Genomic DNA, 21,089 nt, shown 5'->3' with positions numbered 1-21,089 from the left:
GCTTATGTGTTTTGAAGCCTGTGATTGGTCAAAAGCTGGTCCCGTGATCTACAGGCGCCATGTCGTTACCAAAGTCAATCACGCGGGCGTGAGCAGAGTTCATACGCAGTGCCCATTGTTGAACATGCGCAGCTACGCGTTAATATTGCTTGCCTTTGGGACATCCCCAATATCAGTCACGGTGCAGTGTCCTTGCCGTTGTCTATTTTATTGAAGTATACGAAAGATATTTTGATATCTTACTGCGATATACTGAAAATTCGTCATGCCTTTCCTGCACAGCATGGCGTTTGCGCTAACCGACCTGGCTCAAGTGTAATGATGCACCGCTTTCCGACAGATCCAAAACGAAGGAAAGAAGTGGGATATTAGAGTGTGACGGGAAAACTATATGATTTTTCTTTTTCTTTGGATTCCTCGCGGTGTCTTTCAGACTATCCAAGTTTTGATTCACATTAAGATTGTATGTCACCGCTATAACGTACGAAGTGTCGCCTGAGGCATTTGTCTGTCCTTCATTCGTAATCAATTTTGTTGAAACCATTGGCCATGAAACTTGACATGATTGTGTGCATGTGGGAGTGGACGAAGTTTTTTTAGCATATTACATTTGTGTAAACATGCTCAAAGTGAACCGTCACAAAATCATAATGATTAAAATCTTAAAATGCCATTTCCCCCATATCTGTATACAATTTCTGAAGGTGAGCACATGTATTTCCAGACAAAACTTACTGCCCGACCGTGATTTTCTTGTGATTTTTTTTTTTTTTTTTTTTTTTTTTTTTGGGGGGGGGGGGGGTTGGGGGTCATGGGAGGTGGCATCCATACCTTAGAGATTATACCCAATGCACAAATTTAAACCCAAACGCGGTATTTACATGCCTCCATTCGTACACAATGACGCATAGGGAAAGATTTTGGCCATGATGGTCAAAGGTCAAGTGAAAATACTAAAATGACAGTAATTTCCGCAGATTTGTAAAATAACCGCTTAAAGTATTGCCATGAAAATAGATTGGTCAACTTACGAGTAAAAAATGCTCAAATTCCTTAATACTTCTCTTTTGAATAAAACTCAAAGTAAACACTCGACGCATTAAATTTTGTGACAAATTTTTCTGCCAGTAATATGTGAAACTGTCGTGTAACATTGTCAAGGCGTACTCTACATGTGCTAAGAACAATGTAATATGGCGGAGGTATTTAATACCGGTCGCCATTTGGACATTTTTTATTTTTTTAAACTCATTTCATATCCATTCAATGGTCCTGATCATAGTTTATATTTGGTACGGATGTCACTGAGGATATCCCTCATGATATCATGTTATCCAGGTACTTGTGCTTGTTCAATTATTCAATTACAGGTCTTTTTTTGAAATTATTTTAAAACAATTTGAGATCATTTTACATACCGTTATAATTATGCACTTGCCGATGACTTTTCATGTTGTATATACATTGTACATAGGTGTATTCCTCTTGAATTAGGGCCTACTTATACTAGTAGGCCTTCATGTCAGTTTATGGTACTAAATAGGATGGTAATTGATGGTTATTTATGTGCGAAACAGTAAAACTGTGAAATTCGTCTATCGTCTGTGCACAGTACAGCTAGAATTGTAAACATATATACGTTGTATCATTTTGTTGTACAATATTCTTGTTCCCTGGACAACTTGCTAAATATACAATATAGCATAGGGGGCCTACAGTCTAGTGAAAGTTTACGACACGACATACTGTGAATTCTTCTCTTATTTATATAGCAATAATTTATCATATTTATATTCAGGAATTATGTCCTTTAAACAGCTTCCCTATTAAGTTTATATACCTGTGTGCTTGTGTCTATTTGAATGTGTAAAAATGATTGATTGTTGGCTTTGTTCAACATGGATGGAATGCAATGTCCCTCCCCCAACCTACACCCTTTCTCTCTCCCTCTCTCTCTCTCTCTCTCTAAAAAAAAAAAAAAAAAAAAAAAAAAAGTCAAGCAACACAGTGCCTTGCGCCTTTGGGACGCCTGCGCGCGCTAACCCCCAAGCGCACACGCTAAAACCATAAGCGCACTGTACGCTGGGTAACGACATGGCGTTCAATTTATGAGTTGGCCAGACTCTCTTAATATACGGCACTGCTCTGGATATAGCAACAGCGCCCCCATCACGATGTCAGCTACAGTATCTGAAATGTATCTAAATGTTCTATAAGAACAAAACAAACAAAACAAACTGCTCCATTCACTCGCATGTTATCAAGTATATTTCAGCATTTTAAACGTCTCTGTACGTATCATTACGGCATCTTAAGTGTCATTTAGGGAATGAAAACAACTTCGCCTTTTTGTAACTATGTTTGCACTCATTTTCATCACTGAATGGGAGTACTCTTAGCTACTTCCGGTGACGTCAACGTCGTGCATAATCTGTATGACAGTGTACAGCGTGCCATATCCAGTTTGTATACATATCGATGACCGTGACATAATAAATTCCAGTGACTTGAAGACAGACTAGTCATAATATTTATGAGTAGAGTCACACATTGTGTATGTTAATATGCGCATACCACTTGGTGTGGGATCCTCTGGAAAGCACGGTTTGTTCATCCGCACCCTTTTGTCTAGCCAATCACCGGTATGCCTCAATGCAAAAAAAATAAGAACACTTTTACGCAGCACCTGTGTGTGGTCGCACAAGCATGTCAGTTGTGCGTTTCAGAGAGCAGCGAAACCTCCTATAGGTGAAAATACATGTACTACCGTCATTAGAATACCCAAGGGTAGTTTATTTTCATACCTTGTAGCATGATATGCTCTTTTTTTTTTGGGGGGGGGGGGGGGGGTTAACAATGCAAATTATGTTAGAGATTCGGGATCTGCGTGTTTTGATGTTGTTTTTGTTTCCTTTTTTAAGCATAGTATCAAGAATGGTTGTCACGTTAGTGCCTGATGGGAATACAGCGTATCTCGCAATAGTTCGGTGGTGTGGTTGTGTCTGAAATACCAGTACTATGTACCCCGAGATTGCAATATTTTTTTGTGTATTATATACTGTACCCACCCAGACTTTGGTTCAACTATCGAGTTGGCGTGACGTCTCGATGACATCATTATGTTGATTTTTTTTTTTTTTTTTTTTTTTAAACGGATGGCAATTCCTTATGGGTACCTGTGCGTGTATTGGGCGTTTTGATGATAATCTTGTATTTATGAATTGTAATCGTTATTATTGGTGTGCATCTACTGTTACGTAATTTCATTACAGTGGTTGCATTACATTGGTGTAATTCCTTTTACCTCTATTTGAATTTCTGCTGCTGTTACAATTGCTCGTTTGATTAGATGTATTAATTTGTGTATTTTTTTTTTACATTTGCTGTGATTATTATCAATATCACCTTTATTATTTTAATAAGTTTATTTACTAAACGAAATGTAGAATATGATATACCCCCAAAAAGAAAAAAAAAAACTCTTTTACTATATAGGAGTGAATAGTAGTATTGATGATGACGTTGATAACGATAAAGATTATACATACCACACAAGATAAGATTAAGATAAAGATAAGGATAATGAAAATTAGTATTATTTGATGATTGTAGTTATCTGAGCTGTTACATCCAAAGCATGTGAACAGTTTTTACAACAAACACTCTTGGTCAGTTGTCGTGATTCTCATCAACCTGTCAGCACAGGTCATTCTTGTCCTGTTCATCACGTGATGCGCCTGGTGGTCATGTGAATGGAAGAAGGTTGTTTTGTTTTTCTTTATAGAAAACATTATTATTGTGTACATATTCGCAGATTGCCATATCTTACACGTGGTTGTGGCAAGGTTCCACGTGAGCTTCTTGTAGGTGTTACTACTCGTATCAGGGTCAGAGGATGGGCATTATTTGCGGACATACTTTTCTGTTCCTTAGAATTTCTTTTCCCATGTTGCTAGACGTGTCTTCCGTTTGCCCTCGAGTTGGAAAAATGGGAAGGAGGAGGAGGAATAGGGACAATACTACATAGCGCCCTCTAGCTTCCGACGTAGACCAACGTAATAGCTTCAAGTGCTGTGTCTTTTCTAATGATTATGTTGTGATTGGTATGGGTCCTGTCGGCAACTCGAGAACCGCGCCAAAGTGCCACCCACAAGGTCATAGCGAGGTCGAGATGCCAACGGTTTTTTTTTTTTTTTTTTTGCGCTGGTTTGGTGATGTCTCTACAATTTTATCCTATACCTGTAATGACCTTAACCCGTTCCCTACCGGAACCTGGTGGCTTATGTAATACATAATAAGTCAATGGTGATTTCAGAATTCAGTACGAAAAAGATTAAAGCAGGTGTTAGAACGCTGCTCCAGATTAGAATGATGCTCGTCTTTAAGGACCACTGAATGTTGGAACCACATCACTATATAGTTGTTGTTGTTTTTATTTATTCATTTATCGTTATTATGATATTGTTGTTGTTGTTATGATGTATTGCATTTCACTGAGTGACACTTCATGTGCTCTCGTTAAATTTAGGTTGATGCCATTATTCGTTGAACGGCATACAGAGCGCTGAATATTCAAGACCGGTGAAATCACACTGCCATTACACACCCATACCTTCAGCTGTATCTGTCTACACGTCGGAACATAATGTTCATCTTTTGCATTACTTTGAATGCAGTGAAGAGGAGAAAAAAACAACAACAAAGGACATGATGATGATGATGCGGAGATATTGGGAGCGAAGCTCATTGGCTGGATTTGCTGCTGAATGTGAAAGGGGTGAAGGATTATTATACGATAGGACGCCCGAACACTGCAATCACGTGATTGATGTTGAGTGATTGAAGTTTCCTCATTAATATTTGAAAGTTGTCGATTCGCGCTATCACGAAAGCCAGCCGCGCAGCTGATTTGCTTGAGCCTGGTTTATGTTTTGTTCGGCTATATGTAAAAATGATAAGAGCCGTTAATATCATCGTTATTACCAGTGTTTAAGTTCATATTTTCTGTCATAGGGTACATCGTGACTACAAATAATGATAGGTCACGTTTGAAATGTGATATGTGGTTGCTGTTGTCATTATTACGTGTTGTCATTTTCATTATTGCTTCTATTTGTATCATTATGACTGTGACTACCACTTTTGCTATGACTATCACTTTTTCAGTGTGTTTGATTACAATCCAAAAACTTTGGTGTGCAACATGTTCCAGAATCTTTCCTCTGGTTCGCTTTGTTTAACAGATACTCGTGTCTATATGGTACCACAGATGTATTTGATTGTAGTGACGTGGTGTAGTATTTTGTTACAGACACATCTTGTGTAAAGACGCGAAAGAAAGGGAGAGCCCAAGCATGCGGTATAATTTCTTAGTGAATAAGTATGATTTACGGTTCATCGGCATTATGTAAGGGCTGCTCATGCATTAACACCAAATAGTTTCGGACGCATATGCAGATACTTTTTGCATTGTTCACTCTTTTTTCATTCAAGTGACCTTAGATCTCCATTGTTGACTGATTGCAATTCCTATAACACTGCTGACGATGAGTGAAATACGTTGTGTTTTTCATTTAAACTTTCACTGTGGGTATAATTCCCATCATTTCCATAAACGTATACGTATCTCTGTACCATCCGTCACTAGAGTTCGACAGATCATCATTATGTGAGATGTTTTAGAACGTGTGCGAGTGCGTTTAGGCATCCAATGATGAAAATTGTTTGACAGATACACGTGTACTGTAGACCAATATCGGACACCTTGTTAATGAATCAAAGGTCGAAGGTTACTTAATTTATCGTTTAAATGGCATTTTTTTTTTTCTGTAGTATTTTTATGTAGGCATGCGGGTTTGTGTTCACATGAGTTAATGGGAAGAGTACCAATAGATATAGGAATTACACTGTATTTACGTGAAATGGTGGTGGTGAAAGGTCAATGGTCAAAGGTCACGACTTTTGACAAAAACGTCATTTGTTAGCAGCCAATACTTGGGTCAGAATTTGCCGTTGGCATAAAGGTTATCTGGTGGGAAGGATTAACACGACATGACTGTTATAGGCACCTGAAATGACAGAGGTCAAAGGTCATTGTCAAAGGTCACTAGAAGAGCTGAAAGTTTTTGTTTTTGTTTTTGTTTTTTGGTTGTTTTTTGGTTGTTGGTTGTTAGTTTTTTTTTGGCTGCGAGTTCCACTGAGTAAGGCAATAGATTATAGCTATAAAATTTGTGCAGACAGGGTCAAGGGTGAAGGGTCAATCCTCGCTCCGTGGTCAACATATTATATCGACATTTTCAACATGGAAATAAAGGGCCGTATACCTATGGCAGATACAATTGTATAAGAGTAATAGTGTGAGAAACGGAGGCATCTTGGTCTACTGCTCGCTGCAGTCGCGTCGCTCTAGGTTTTATGTTTTGTTTTATGCTTCTTCTTTTTTGTTTCTCACAAAGGAACTTGACAACATCATAGTAGTGTAACAACCGGATAACACATAGTAAACGCTAACCAGCTTTCTCACAAAGAAAACTGGACAACATTATGCGGTGTAACAACCAGATTACATAGTAGACGCTGGCCAGTTTTCTCATAAAGAAAAGTGGACAACATATAGAATGCGTTGTGACAACTGGATAACACAAAGTATAACCACTGACGGTATTAATTTTTCACACCCTCTATCCTCAATCGTTAGCAGTATTATGTTCCTGGCACTAGGCTGAACTCATGCTATGTCACTGGAGTGAATTTGTTTTGTACAAGGTGTGATTGAATATTTCGTTTACACACACACGTGCACAAGGTATATATTGTTCGTTGTGAAAACAGACACACGGAGAGATTGTTGAATGATGCGTTTTAGGACTTGAGCGATGAAACCATTCGCACTACTCATGTCGGGTCACGGCAGGTTTCACCACTCAAAAGAAAAAAAAAACAATTTAAGTTCGGGAGAAGATATCGTGGAGTAACCGCTTAAGAAGTCGCGCATTTAAGTTGAACGTTACACCACACGAGTTAATGATGTTGTTGCTGTTGTTGTTGTTCATCTTCTGTCAATTACTTTTTTCTTATATATTTCTTTCTCCCAAAGAAATGATATGATTATGTGTATTGGCATTAAAATCATCTTATCGTGTTCTTTCGAAATATAACATACAGAAAGTTGTTGTTTACTTGCTTGCTTCTTTCAAGTATGTATCTGGTGTTTGTGTGTTGGATGCGTAAGTGGTTAAAAGGATGCCAGTCAATCACATGATTAAAAGATTCCCTTGAAAAGACATGACATGAACGGTATATCACCATGGAATATAAATGTAAAAACAGAAGTGCACACACAGACAAACACAAACACTTTACTCGCTTACAGCGACTAGCTTTATAATGGTTCCACCACGACATTTGCTCATGCGACAGTTGCTCCCATGAAGATCTGCCCGCTAAGTCAAACATAAATTCTACCCACAAACATAACCCTAACTATAATCCTAATCCTCACATCAAACTAAACGTAAAACCCTATGATCACAATCCTAACCCAATAACCCTATTTGGAGAACATGAGACCGGAGCAATAATTGTTGCAGGAGCAAAATGTGTCGCCGAATGTTCGTCCCTGCATACACACAAAGAAGCTGAGTAAGAAAAAGCGAGAGTTTACTGGAAGTGTCTATAGAGTCAGAAGATTTGGACATAAGATAGCCTTATGTAGCCAAAATGATTAAAAAAAAAAAACTTTCATTCGTCAAGAAGTTATCTCTTTGTCATTAAATTTGCACCTCTGAATTTCACAGCGCATCTTCACATCGGAGAAAGATTATAAAAATGACGCTGGTTAATTTCATTATACCTGCACGGATTCAGAATGAAATAAAAAAGAGGTGAAAATTTGGAAAAATGTATGCAACTTGGAGAGAGGAATATAAACGGGAATATTCTGAAATGGATTTCCAAATAATCGGTTCTAAATTTTGCGAACTCTTTTCATAATCATTCTATTTTGCAACAGATAATAGCTCTGTTTAGTAGGCCTATTTGAAATACTTGTGAATAGTAAAGAGGATCTTTTATAGTGAAAGCCTTTTTTTTATGCCTCCGCCGCTAAGTGGTGCCGGAGGCATTATGTTTTCGGGTTGTCAGTAATATTGACTGGAATTTTACCAGACTTGGTCCAAGTATAAAGTATGATGGGGCAATTACTTGATTAGATTTTTTGGTGAACTCGACTACAGGCCAAAGGTCAAAGGTCAAGTTCAAATCATGAAATTGTATCTGTTTACGCGATACTAAGTAAGTCAAGACTGGATAGAGTAAATTTCACCAAACTTTGTCCGAGGATGATGTATGGTGGGACAATGACTTGATTAGTTTTTGAGTGAAATCGGACAGAGGTCAAAGGTCAAAGATCAAGGTCAAATCCTAAAATTTTTCTGTTTACGTGATAACTCAAAACTGGATGAAGCAAATTTCACCAAACTTGGTCCAAGGATGACGTCTGATGGGACAATATTGAGTAGTTTTTTAGTGAAATTGGCAAGAGGTCAAAGGTCAAAAGGCTAAGGTCAATGGAATGCTAAAAATGTTGCTATTTCCCCCATATCTATGCAATGTCCAAAGGTATTTTTTAAGGCTTAGTGTAGACATACTACTGCCTAAATTTCTCCAGAGAGAGTTTCATGTCATAATGTCAAAGGTCAAAAGGCCAAAGGTCAGGTGAAAATGTTACAATTTCACTTTTCTCTCAAATGATTCAATGTATTACTATCATCATGGAACTTGGTACATATGCATGTACTGACTGGCAGGGATTATCTGGGGAATTGTGTGGTCATGGGTCAATAGTCATGGGTCAAGTAAAAATCCTCAATTCCCCAAATACATGTACCTGCACTCTTAGACAATAGCAAACCTAGTTCAAGGGAAGTGTACATTCAAGACATTTCTGACAAACCTGTCATTTCAGTATTTTGCCAGTTACGTGAAAATGTCATCACACATTGCGAAGACATTCCACTATACACCTATTGGGAGAATCATGCATTATGGCGGAGGCATCGCCATAGCGACTTATTATTCTACCATGAGAAATAGTAGCGACAAAATTGATATATATAATATATATATATGATACATATACAGCAACAAACAACACAAACGCGGATTCTTGGGACAAAATGAATTCATTGTCCTCACTAAGTCTTGTGCTAGTACTGGGATATTACACACGCTCTATGAGTGGCTTTAGTTTTTTCACCTTCAAAATCTGGGAAGCATTTCAAGTCCGCCCTCAAACACCCTTCTCACTCCACAGATACATGTATTCTGTTATTTTTTTTTATTGAAAATAGTATTATGTAGTCCTATAGTAACAATAACGTGATGCAGTTGGCATATTAATGACTATTGTGCGTGGACATGACGCGCCCTTAAAAAGAAACAGTAATTTACTCGTATGGTATGATGAAACAGTGATATCGTTCTTTCCTCATCTTTTTTTTTTTCAAAATCAGTGATGACAGTCATGACAATCACCTGATATACTTACATATACAGTGACGGATCCAGGAGGCACACCGGGTGCGTGCCCCACTTAATTCTTTCTTTTTTTTTTGGGGGGGGGGTGTTAAAACAAAAGAAATAAAAAGAAAAATGGAGGGGCGCTTGGGCCCCCCTTTAATTTTGTAGAGCCGCCCCCTCTTTACGGAATTCCTGCGATGGATCCGCCCGTGATGTAGGCTGTGTTTGTAGGCGATTATCCTACAGCAATGTACAGGGGCCGCGAAACTGGAGAGAGGAGGGACTGGGCCTGTGTTGCCCTCCCCCCCCCCCCCCCCAACATATTTGGTTAAAAAATGAATGATCAAGCACTACACCCGTGATGACGCATGCTTTTTCAAACAATAATGACTATTCCCAGAATATGATCTATTACTGACATTATCCGAATCCTTCGAGAATCAAGCTTGGTATTCATATCAATAGATTATTTAGGGCCTACTATATATGTGGACCCAAAGAATACAATATCTTTGGCCCTGTTTATCTATGTATTATCAAATTTCACGATCATTACTTTCCTGTATAGTCCTGCATGGTAAGGCTGTTTATTCCAGCCGGTGACACATTGCTCCTGCGACAATTGCTCCGGTCCTATTTTCTCCAAGGACTTAGAGCAGAGCTACCAAGTCTCACGCATTCTGAGTGAGACTCAAGCATTTAGGGGTCGTCTCACGATCTCACGCATGGCACCCATTTTTCTCACGCATCGGGCAAAGTCTGCAATTTGGGCCCATGATAAGGAGCATTGCTCAAAGTATTAAAGTGATAGTTACTATTAAAGGTATATTTTCCTTTTGTCTTTCAAAATAAGTAAAAAATGGTCACTCAGGTATGAGCCTGATCGCACCATAAAGAGCTAAAAATTGAAAACGCTCCCTACCGTGGGAGGCCACGAGGGGGGGGGGGGGGGCTCCCACACCCTTGCTTGCGCACACATTGAGATGCCGAGTCATGAAAATCTCACTCATAAAAATTTTTTGAACTTGGCATCCCTGTTAGAGCACCCCATGTAGGGTTAGGGTTAGGGTTGTGATAGGGTTGTGTTAGAGTTTTAGGTTTACTCGTAGTTTGATGTGAGCCCACCGTATTTTCGTTTGCCACTCCTACACCCTTTACCTGATTTCAACCAAATTTGGAGACTTTTCCTAAAATCTTATTGCGAGCATTTTGGTATATGATTTATCTATGTTTGATATTGCTAGTTGCCATGGCAACTGTAAACTGACAACCATGTTCGTCAGATATTTCATGTTTTTCAGTTCCAATATCAATCAACAATATAATAATGGATGAAATGTGTGTTTTCTTGGCTGTAATTTGCTGAAGAACCAAAGTGTGAAGTAATTATGGTTGTGAATTACCCTGAAATGGTTTTCTTATTATTTCCTTTATTTTTATATGACGTAGCCATCAAACAATAGATATAATAGAAATAATCGAAAATGTAGCATTTTTCAAAGACTACCAGTTTATTTTATGTCATGTTCACACAAGCTTTGCCTGTAATATCATTTGTTGAGCATTTTATCAATCTGCAAACTCAAAATTCCAATATTATGGAAATATTGATTGTGATATCAATGTATGCACCTATCCCAAGCACTATGTACATCATAGATTTGATATATTTCTGTATATTATAATGAATATAGCGCCCCCACATGCTGACCTTGAGAAATTTCAACCATAACAAATAGTGAAGGTTGACTTGCTTTTCCTTTGTGGCAAATATGAAAATGATTGATACTAAATAAAAGCATACATACTGGGGATAAAGAAATATAAAGAAAAAATATGATTTTAGCATATCTCCTAAGTATTTCTTTATATTTTGGTAAATAGCACCCTCAATACGTGACCTTGAGAAATTTCAAATGTTGGGTCATCTAGAGTATGAGTTGCTCTCATGTGGCAAATATGACTGTGATGCATCATATGATAAAGAAGTTACGTAGGGGGGCACAATGTGCCCCCCCCCCCCCCACCCCCGGGCCTGGAAAGGGTCAAAATAACTTGGGCTTTATAGGGTTAAGATTACGGTGAGGATTATGCTTGTGAGTAGAATTTATGTTTCGAATATAGCGTGCAGATATTTCATGGGAGCAATTGTTGCAGGAGCAAAAGTGATGTCGTACCGTGGAAACATTCCATCAGCCACCTGTTCAGACTCAATTGCTTTCAATAAAGGCCCTGCTGAAGAGTAAAAAACATACAAAATACAATACAGATGACATTTAAAATTAAAGCAAAAGTTTACAGATAAAACTGCAACTCTCAAAACATGGATTCAAAACATGATAACACATTACATTATATGCATTTCATTGCTCAGAATCCAGGTTGTATGCATTAGTAACTGTTGCTGCTATGTCTTGCAAGTTTCGAGCAACCTTTCTTATGGTAAGGAATAACCTTTGTCTGAAATGAACTATCAATTTGAATCTATTCAAGACTTGACTTTCATTCAACGGACCAATCGAGATCGCAGACGAACAAGCGTAGATTTCGGGTCACGTGACATATCACCTGATTTATTCGTTTGTGTACATCCATGGCATACGGGAACTGTGTCACGTTACAACGTTAGGCCTACTGATACAGTACAGTGTATCGATCGCACAGCATTCACTCATTGCTTCAGTATCTCAGGCTTGAGACTACACAAACGCTGTTTACTTGGAGATGATTCACGCCCTAAATCACGGTACTGACTTATCAACAAATTGTCCGGCCGGCCGTTTTGTTTTTATTTCATGACTTGTATTGTATTGTAATTGCACACCCGTTGTCGTTGATGAACCCTCATGCATCCAGTTGTTGCTGAACAGGCTTTGGCGTTTTGATGAGAAGCACCGTAGGCGTAGCGTAGGGAAGTAGAAGTACATTTGTATCTATAAGTATAAGGCCTGAGATTTCGCAGCCAGCTCGCTCGCAGGTCAATCCTGGGAGCCTAGCCTGGGTAAGTAATTAAAGGGACTGTACAGTACTGATTAAGGTAGGGATTCATGTTTTGAACATTCCTAAGTGAGATAATGAAAACTTTCTTATGAAATATGAAAGAGCTTGTTATTTTAAGAAGGATTCAATGTTTATTTGATGAAAATTGGTTTTCAAATGACTGAGATATCCAAAAAAAGAGCTAATAATAAAAGGCGACATGCCCCAACTTTATTAGTATCTCTTTGTTTTACCTTGTTTTTGGATATCTCAGCCATTTCAAAACCGATTTTCATCGAATAAACTTTTGATACCCCTTAGAACTGCATGCTCTTTGACATCTCGTAGAGTGGTTTCTGAATATCTCACAAAACGTTAAAAGCTAAATCTTCACCTCGACCAGAACTGTACACACCCTTTAACAATAAGCTATGTAGCCTACTGTAAAATTTTTTCAAGCTCTATTCCCAGATCGCAGTTGAGTGGCTCACGTTATTGATCACACACACTACATTGTAAATACTACTAATATTATATTGTAGGCGTAACGTTAGTAACTTTACTACATGTTGCAGATGCAAAGCCAGAGTAAAATTTTACATTTTTTGGCCGCGCATCGGGGCCCGGGTTACCCCTGGCCTTGTCATGTTGTGTAGTTGACCGAAAGATCGGTCTGTATCTGGTCGTCGGGGAATGTTTCGCGGAGACTGCGTCTGGCTTCACGGATCCCCTCCTATACAAGGAGGAGAGCGATAATGTCAAAAATATAAAAGACTCCTCCGGACAGAGGGATCTTTCTGTCTAGTTGTGTAGCTAGTTTCATGTCTACTCTAGTTTCTCAAAATAATAGATCATTTAAAACTACTTTCAGTGACTTTAGTCTGATTCAATGATACAGAAACGTGAAGGGAAACCAATCTGTAAACAGTTCAAGTTTATTACACTAATTCTATATAGCAGCATCTGCTTGAAGTAAGGGGTCATACTTTACAATGTCAATGTAGATCTACATTTACTGAGTTATATATTTTTTGTTTGATTTTTTTTTACATAGTCTATAGACCAGGCTTAGTAAAATTTTCATTTTCTGGAATTTACATGTCATATCAAAATGAATGTATGAAACAAAGCAAGTTAATGTGAAGGTATGCTTGTGTAGTGAAAGCACAGTGCATGATTGGATACCATCGTAATAATTAATTGAGGGAGTGTCCCTTGTGGGATATTACAAACAGGTGGCAGCTAGCCACTCAGTCCACCAAGACTTTACAGCCAGCTTCTCTGTACACATGTAGTTATCGGTGATTATGGTTAATTCCTTCATTTCCACTGACATTCCATTTCTTCAGATCGGTATTATCAAGTCTACTTTGATGTCAGTCCTATGAGGGTTGAACTAAAGCAAGAGGGAAGGGATATGGTGATACAGCGTTCACTTTGTACACAGTCAACTTTGCAGATCCTTGTCCAGTCTTAATTTTTCTAGCACATGTATTTAATTTCACACGCCGTATTACCAGACAGTCAGGGCCAGCGAAGCGTTTTCAAAAGTGTGGGGGCCCACTTCCAGGTTTCATGAGCTAACAAGCAAAAAGAAAAAAAAAAGGTCCTCAGCTCATCTAGAGCTCACCTTCTATTTCCGGATTTCTTCAGCTGACAAGCAAAAAAAAAAAAGTATGGGGGCCCGAGCCCCCACGGCCCCCATGGTTCCGCCGGCCATGACAGTAACCTTAACCCATTGGGGACGAGTCCCGAGTATACTCGGGCAGGTGTCTATGGGAAAAAATGTGTGTTGTAGCAAAATCAATCCATCCTCAACGGGTTAAATCCTGATTGTTTTATGATAAGAAATATGTCCTTTATTTGCATCTCATGTAGGGAAGGTGAAGCAGGAATTGAAGATGACTAGACTTGTAGAAAGAGGCAAGGATTCAGTGCCCTCTTGCTGAGACTGTGGGCAGCTGTGTGCAGACTGCCTCCTGTCAAAGGGCCAGTAGACCTCGACTATCAAACATGCCGGACTCCCTGCAACACCAATCTGCAGTCCACGCTGCGTCCCTGCTGTCGGGGATAAGCCGCCTCAAGAAGGACCAGCTCTTCTGCGACGTCCAGCTCCAGGTGCGGGGTCAATCCTACCACGCCCACCGGGTCATCCTGGCGGCCTGCAGCCCGTACTTTGATGCCATGCTGTCGGGCGGGATGAGCGAATCCAGTCAGGATGTCATCGACATCCACGGTGTGGAGCCGGAGATTTTTAACTGTCTCCTGGAATTCATCTACACAGGTATAGAGACTCCTTCAACATTACATTGGTTACCAGCTCTCAATCATGTCTAACACTAGTAACAGAAAGAAAGAGGAATTGATGATGATGATGATGATGATGATGATGATGATGATGATGATGATTATATTATGTGACCCTGCATCACAAAACAAACAAAAAGTCGCCAGATATGAATTTTTAGTGAAGAGTAGATTCTGAAAGAGCAGACTCTAAGCTTTAAAATGATGTGTATAACTCAATTCAAATGGACTCTCCTAACCTATCTAAATATTGGAAAGAAACGAGACACTCTGGAAAGTGTGAACTGAGAAAACAGGCTCTGAAGTACAGGGTGTATTCAAGCGCTTAATCTTTACCAAGCTATGCTAGCTGTGGGATGAATGGAACAGAAACAGGATGTTGGCCACCGGAGCAACAACAATGAAGGGACTATCAAATCAAGCTCACATTGAGCATGCTTCATTAGCACATTCTGTACATGATTAATGCCAACTTTCAATGCAGTAGCATAATTCTTTCCAAAGTTATTGGAGTTGAAAGTGAAGTGTATGGACAGGGTTTTTGAGAAATGGGAAGAGGGTTCTATGAGAAACAACTAATCACACTATTCCACCAAAAAGTTCGTGTTTGTTTTGTGATCCCAAACTTTAATATGATATAGAAAAAGACTTGCTCTTTCAGAAAATATGAAAAACTCAAGATTGGTTAGGTTGACCCATTTCACCTATTTTTAGTCCTCACACAAAATCACTGTGTGCGACTTTTGTTCGTTTTGTGATGCACTGTCATATAGGATTAACACCATTTATCATGTCATTTATGTGAAAAACATTCAAATAATGATAATAATAGTATACTGTGGATAATGAAGAATTCTAGATGATGATTTATGGATGCTGATGATAATGATTTACCATGCAGATTGCAGTTATATGTAGTTTAACCATCAATAATAACCATTGCACTCTTCACATCTTTGTAACTCGAAGAGTGAGTTCAGTTGCTGAGGGATTTTGATCACCAGATGTGGAAAGTGAATGTTGACCATAATGCTTGGTGTGGCTTATGGCTGATAAAACAAACAAACAAACAAACTTCTGGAATCAATGTTGTTCCCATACATGACTGATTATTTCAGGCATTCGAGTTTGAATTTTCTTTCCAGTTTTACATACTGCATTCTTTTTTTTTCCACATCTCTGCACCACTCGTGTGATAGAGTTTGAGTATATATTACGTATTTATGTGATTGTGATTAGATTATTAGTGTGTTGGAGCCCTAGTACTTCTTGTTGCTAATATCATGTCTTCTTGCTGTTGATAGAAGCGAGTGTATCAACAGTTTGCTTTGAAAATACACAAAAACAAAAACAAACCTGGATGGAAATTGTGATACTTGCTGGTATCGTCCTGTGAATAGAACACAAATACAAGTCTGTCTCTCTCTGTACCTTGTTTACCGCAGGAAATATTGAAGTCACAACAAGTAACGCCCAAGGTCTCCTGTTTGCTGCTGATATGTTCCAGCTGACAGAGATTAAAGACATCTGCTCATCATTCCTCAAGCTGCAGCTGCATTCTTCTAACTGCGTCGGTTTCTTGAGGTACAGAGAATTCCTTTCTCTCATCAGTTATACCTCGTTATGTGAAATGCCGAGTTGAAGAAGAAACAACACGAAGGAGCCTCTACCCTGTATGATCATGAGGCATCACAAAGATGATTCATAATTATACTTTCCTGTTTTCATCTTGAATTCTATTCTTTTCTGCTTGTACTTTGTGTCTAACTGAATATTTTTATATTTTGTACTAACACTAAGAAATTATTGTCAACTACTGTAGGTGAAGAAAGGTTGTGTCATAATTTGCTACAACTTCTCTTGGGGTACATGCAGTCCTGTCCAGACATCTATTTAGCAATTACCGTACAGGGCCAGCGCCATATTTTTAAAAGTGGGGGGGGGGGGGGGGGGGGGGGGGACCCAGTTTATACTTCTGGTGCCACTTTCAGGCAAAAAAGAAAAAAGCCTTCAGTGCCTTTTTCTGGTACCATTTCTGGGTTTCTTCAGCTTACAAGCAAAAAAGAAAAGGAAAAAAAAAGGCCTTCAGTGCAATTACAGTTTTCTGGTGCCACCTTACAAGCAAAAACACCTCCCCCCTTTGTCCCAGCCTTGCCATAATTCTTGGGGGTTGAAGAGTAGAGGGTGGGTGTGCTCTGAGTGCATTTTTATGTGTGCATGTGTGTATGTGTGTGTGAGTGTGTCTGTATGTGAACCAACTTTGCCATTGTTGTATAAAAGCAATGCCATGTTGACCAGTGTGACGACACTTTCCACAAAGACCATGACTGCATCTTCTCCTTCTACCTACAGATTCGCCCTCGATCTTTCTTGCCAGGACCTTGCGACTTCGAGTAGATCCTACGTCCACAACCACTTCAGTCAGGTTAGGTTGGAGGAGGAGTTCCTGGACCTGGACCTGGACCTCCTGATTGAAATCCTCCTCAGCGAGGAACTGAGAGTGGAGAATGAGTTTGAGGTCTTCCTCGCTGCCATGACGTGGATATCCCACGATGCCTCGAGTAGGAGGAGACACCTGGTGAAAGTTCTGGAACCTGTTCGTTTCCCGATCATCCAGCCCTCGCAACTTTTTAATTACGTGGAGGAGTGTGCAGATCTCAGCCTACGGGTGGCCATGGGCAAACTGCTGCAGGATTACGACCCCAGGAGGAAGGGGGTCATGAAGCCACTTGGGACAAAATCCCCAATCCAGGAATTGAATAAGCCGCGCAAGAACTCCCGCAAGCGGATCGTTGTCATGGGAGGCTACTGCAAGATGACTGGTGAGGGCTGGTCAGGATGGGGGAACACGACTACCCTCAGAGACGTGGACCAGTTTGACTCTTTCTCTCAGACGTGGAGTCCATTTCCGCCCTTGCAGCAGCCTCGCAGCGGCTTTGGCGCGGTTGTGATGGGGGGCACCATCTACGCAATCGGTGGGGAGCATGAATCGTTGCTGTCCGAGAAGGTGGAAACCTACGATGCCGTCGAAAAGCAGTGGGTCGCCGCGCCTCCCCTCCTGTGCCCCAGGAGCTCTCACGGCGTCTGCATCGTGGAGGACAAGATCTACGTCTTTGGAGGATGGGTGGGGCTGGAGATGGGAGCCACCATAGAGAGGTTCGACCCCGAGGAAGGAGTGTGGACAGTTCATGACAAGCTAGCTACCCTCCGGAGCAACTTTGGTCTAGTGTCAGCTGATGGTTAGTTTTCATTCTGGCAGCACAGGAATTTGTTAGTTTCACATGTATGCAGTATTCACTCCAAGATTTATAAGTTCTTCGTAGTAGTAGCTGCTGACTGTTCTCTTGATGAACCACCATCTGTTGTACCTGATAAATGAGGTACAGTTGTGCATGACAAAATGTTGTCAGTGATAGTATGTGGGATATGCAGTAAAATCATTAAGACTGCTGTTTATGTCTTTACTTAGTTGCAGCATATCATACAACAAGACTATGTTAAAACATCATATCAGGTGTATTCATGGCTTGTTAAAAACAACGACTTGCCTGCTTAAAAAAATTATGCAAATGTGGTACGAAGAAAACGAATTAAAAATTATTCAGAGAAATAGTGATATATTTGGACTGGATTTCCCCTTTTGAATGATCATGATAATGATAATGTTGAAATTGTCATTATTTTAATCGTTGTTATTGGATCATTATGTGGATTGTTCACTGGTCTTCTGTTTCTGCCACACAGGGTTGGTCTACTTGGCGGGAGGGGCATCAGACACTGGTACAGAGCTCCGCCTCCTCGAGAGCTACAATCCTGTGATCAAGGAGTGGACCCAGCTGGCCAGCATGCGAACCAGACGCTCCCAATGCGCCATGGCTGTGATGGAGGACTCCATCTATGTCGTAGGCGGGTACAACTCATCCAAGAACGTGCTGGCCTCGGTAGAGCGGTACTCCATTTCAGAGGTGCGTGATATTGTTATTGTTACCATTATTATTATTGTTATCATCATCATCATTATTACTGATATCATTAAAGGGACTGTACAATACTTGTTGCGGTGAGGATTCAGGTTTATAACATTTTTTTTGTTGAGATAATGAGAAACCTCTTATGAAATATGAAAGAGCATGTAATTTCAAGAAGGATTCAACGTTTATGTGATGAAAATTGGCCTTGAAATCGCTGAGATATCCAAAAAAGCAATCCTAGTAAAATTGACAGGCCACGACTTTTATTAGGATCTCTTTGTTTTACCTTGTTTATTGTTATCGTCATCATCATTATCACCATCATTATTATTATTATCATTATTATTCACTTGTCTGCTCATTGTGCCCTCAGGGTAAGTGGACCAAAGTCCAGCCAATGAACACTGCCCGTGCCTGCGCCGGTGTTGCGGTGGCCCACGGGAGGTTGTACGCCATCGGAGGGAAGGGGGCGAGTCGCCCCCACACTGCCCCGCCCACTCTTGACACCATGGAATGCTACGATCCAGAGACGGGTGTGTGGATTGACCTGGGTCAGATGCCGACTGGGCGCTGTGAGGCCGCTGTAGCCGTGCTATGAGAATGGTATGCTGGGAGGTCACAAACAGGACAGGAGGGGAGGGTGGTGTGATCAGTGCATAACCATTGAGACATATTAGGGACACCTATCAATTCTCCCTATTGCATATAACTGTAGAAACTCAAACGGCGGCATTGCTATCTAATATCCGCATGCCAATGTGTTGACAATGCTGTGGTGCTGCACAGAGTGAGCCGTATTTGATAAAGAACATGGACCACTAGATCTCTGTGTTCTAACTATCATGGTTATTAGGATTTTCTCAGCAACTGTTATGATGTGTTGCGAACAGAAACAATTGAGTTTGTATGAGCTCTGAAAATGCATTTCTTCATGAAGTGACAGTGTTTGAGTCATGATGAAAAGGGAAAAATTAGATGCAATTACTGTATACAAAATAACGTTTGTATATGCTCTGCCCGTGCCTGCTTCACAGTAACTCCACATTACCAGAAGTGCATAAGTCAACCCCAAAAGCATGACCCCGCTTGACATCATCGTGTTGCCCGTGGGTGCGTAAAATAACCACATTCATTTCCACGTAGTGTGTGGCCAGCATATGGACCCAACCACCAGCAACAAATGTTTACATTTATTTGTGATAGGGAGAATTGTACTTCAGGATGTCATAACACTGGATTAAAGAGGGGCTCAATAATAACAAGTTGACTGAAATATATTTCACTGCGAAGCATCGATGTGAACGTCGATATGAACTGGCATGATCTAGTTATATTTACTATTTCATGGCTGTGTGTAGGATGTTGGCCTTTATAGTCTGCATTCTTCAACATTTCAAGCATTTGATAAAATTTGGTTGCTTTTTTCTGTTTGCTCCAGAAAGAATAATGTGTGAATAATCTTATGAGGTCATGATGATAGTGATTTAGTTATTTGCTGGTAAGACAGCGTAGTGGGACATTGCATCTGCCAGACTGCAGTAGGCAAACGGCCAAATGCTGTAGGTGTACTCTTATATGACCTTAACATGTCATCAAGATTACTTGCCATGTTGAGTTTTGTCCAACATTGATTCCAAATGATTGTGACTTACACAACAAAGTGCATTTCACAAGCAAGTTTGTACAAGTGTGTGAAGATTCCTGTAAATACTAAATTGATTTGCATAATAGGTAAGGTATTCAGTTGACAGTGGGCTTCTTTCATTGTTATACGCACCTTGATTTCTTGCAGCTTGCTAAAGATTTCTTTTTGTGGCCTACTCATTGTATTAGTAGGACTAGCTATGGTTTAATCACTCCCACCCCCCCCCCCCCCACAAAAAAAAAAGAAAAGACACAGAATGTTAACATCTCTGTCACATGAATTTGAGTAGATGGGACTGAAGAGCCCATCCTGGCTGGTATACGATTTCTGAGTCCTTCAGGTTTTGTAACCCGCTCCATACGGGAACCTAGTGGCCTGTGTATTAAGTCTATGGGGATTTCAGAATTTGATATGGAAAGGGTTAAGATTATTGCCACTTAAATCATTTATGCTGCATAAAAGTTATGTCACTCAGATATGAATTCTTGTGAAGAAAAACTCATAACAAAGATTAAACCAAATTAAATGCTTACCCATAGATGGCAAAAACTGTATTCTCATTCATGAAATTCTTCTGTCGAGTTGTTTTTATTGCAACTGATTGACAAACTGCCCTACATCGATGTAAATAAGCACTGAATTGATCAGTGTTAAAACATGTCAATCGG

General features: G+C 39.9%; 1 protein-coding gene across 1 annotated transcript; it reads left to right on the top strand.

Annotated features, from left to right (window-relative positions):
* Window positions 1–14,478: 14,478 nt before the first annotated feature.
* On the top strand, window positions 14,479–19,563 carry LOC139741538 (actin-binding protein IPP-like). Its single transcript, XM_071652117.1, has 5 exons — window positions 14,479–14,782; window positions 16,251–16,389; window positions 17,158–18,044; window positions 18,550–18,770; window positions 19,150–19,563. Exons 1-5 carry the CDS (start codon window positions 14,512–14,514, stop codon window positions 19,372–19,374), a joined length of 1,743 nt encoding a protein of 580 aa, XP_071508218.1. The 5' UTR covers window positions 14,479–14,511; the 3' UTR covers window positions 19,375–19,563.
* Window positions 19,564–21,089: the final 1,526 nt, after the last annotated feature.

This window comes from Diadema antillarum, unplaced genomic scaffold (genome assembly GCF_040938485.1).
Source record: "Diadema antillarum isolate AM-2024a unplaced genomic scaffold, OU_Dant_1.0 seq00000932_RagTag, whole genome shotgun sequence".
NCBI classification, from domain to species: domain Eukaryota; kingdom Metazoa; phylum Echinodermata; class Echinoidea; order Diadematoida; family Diadematidae; genus Diadema; species Diadema antillarum.
Note: the sequence above shows the minus strand (reverse complement) of the source record. Positions and strands in the feature narration are given on the sequence as shown.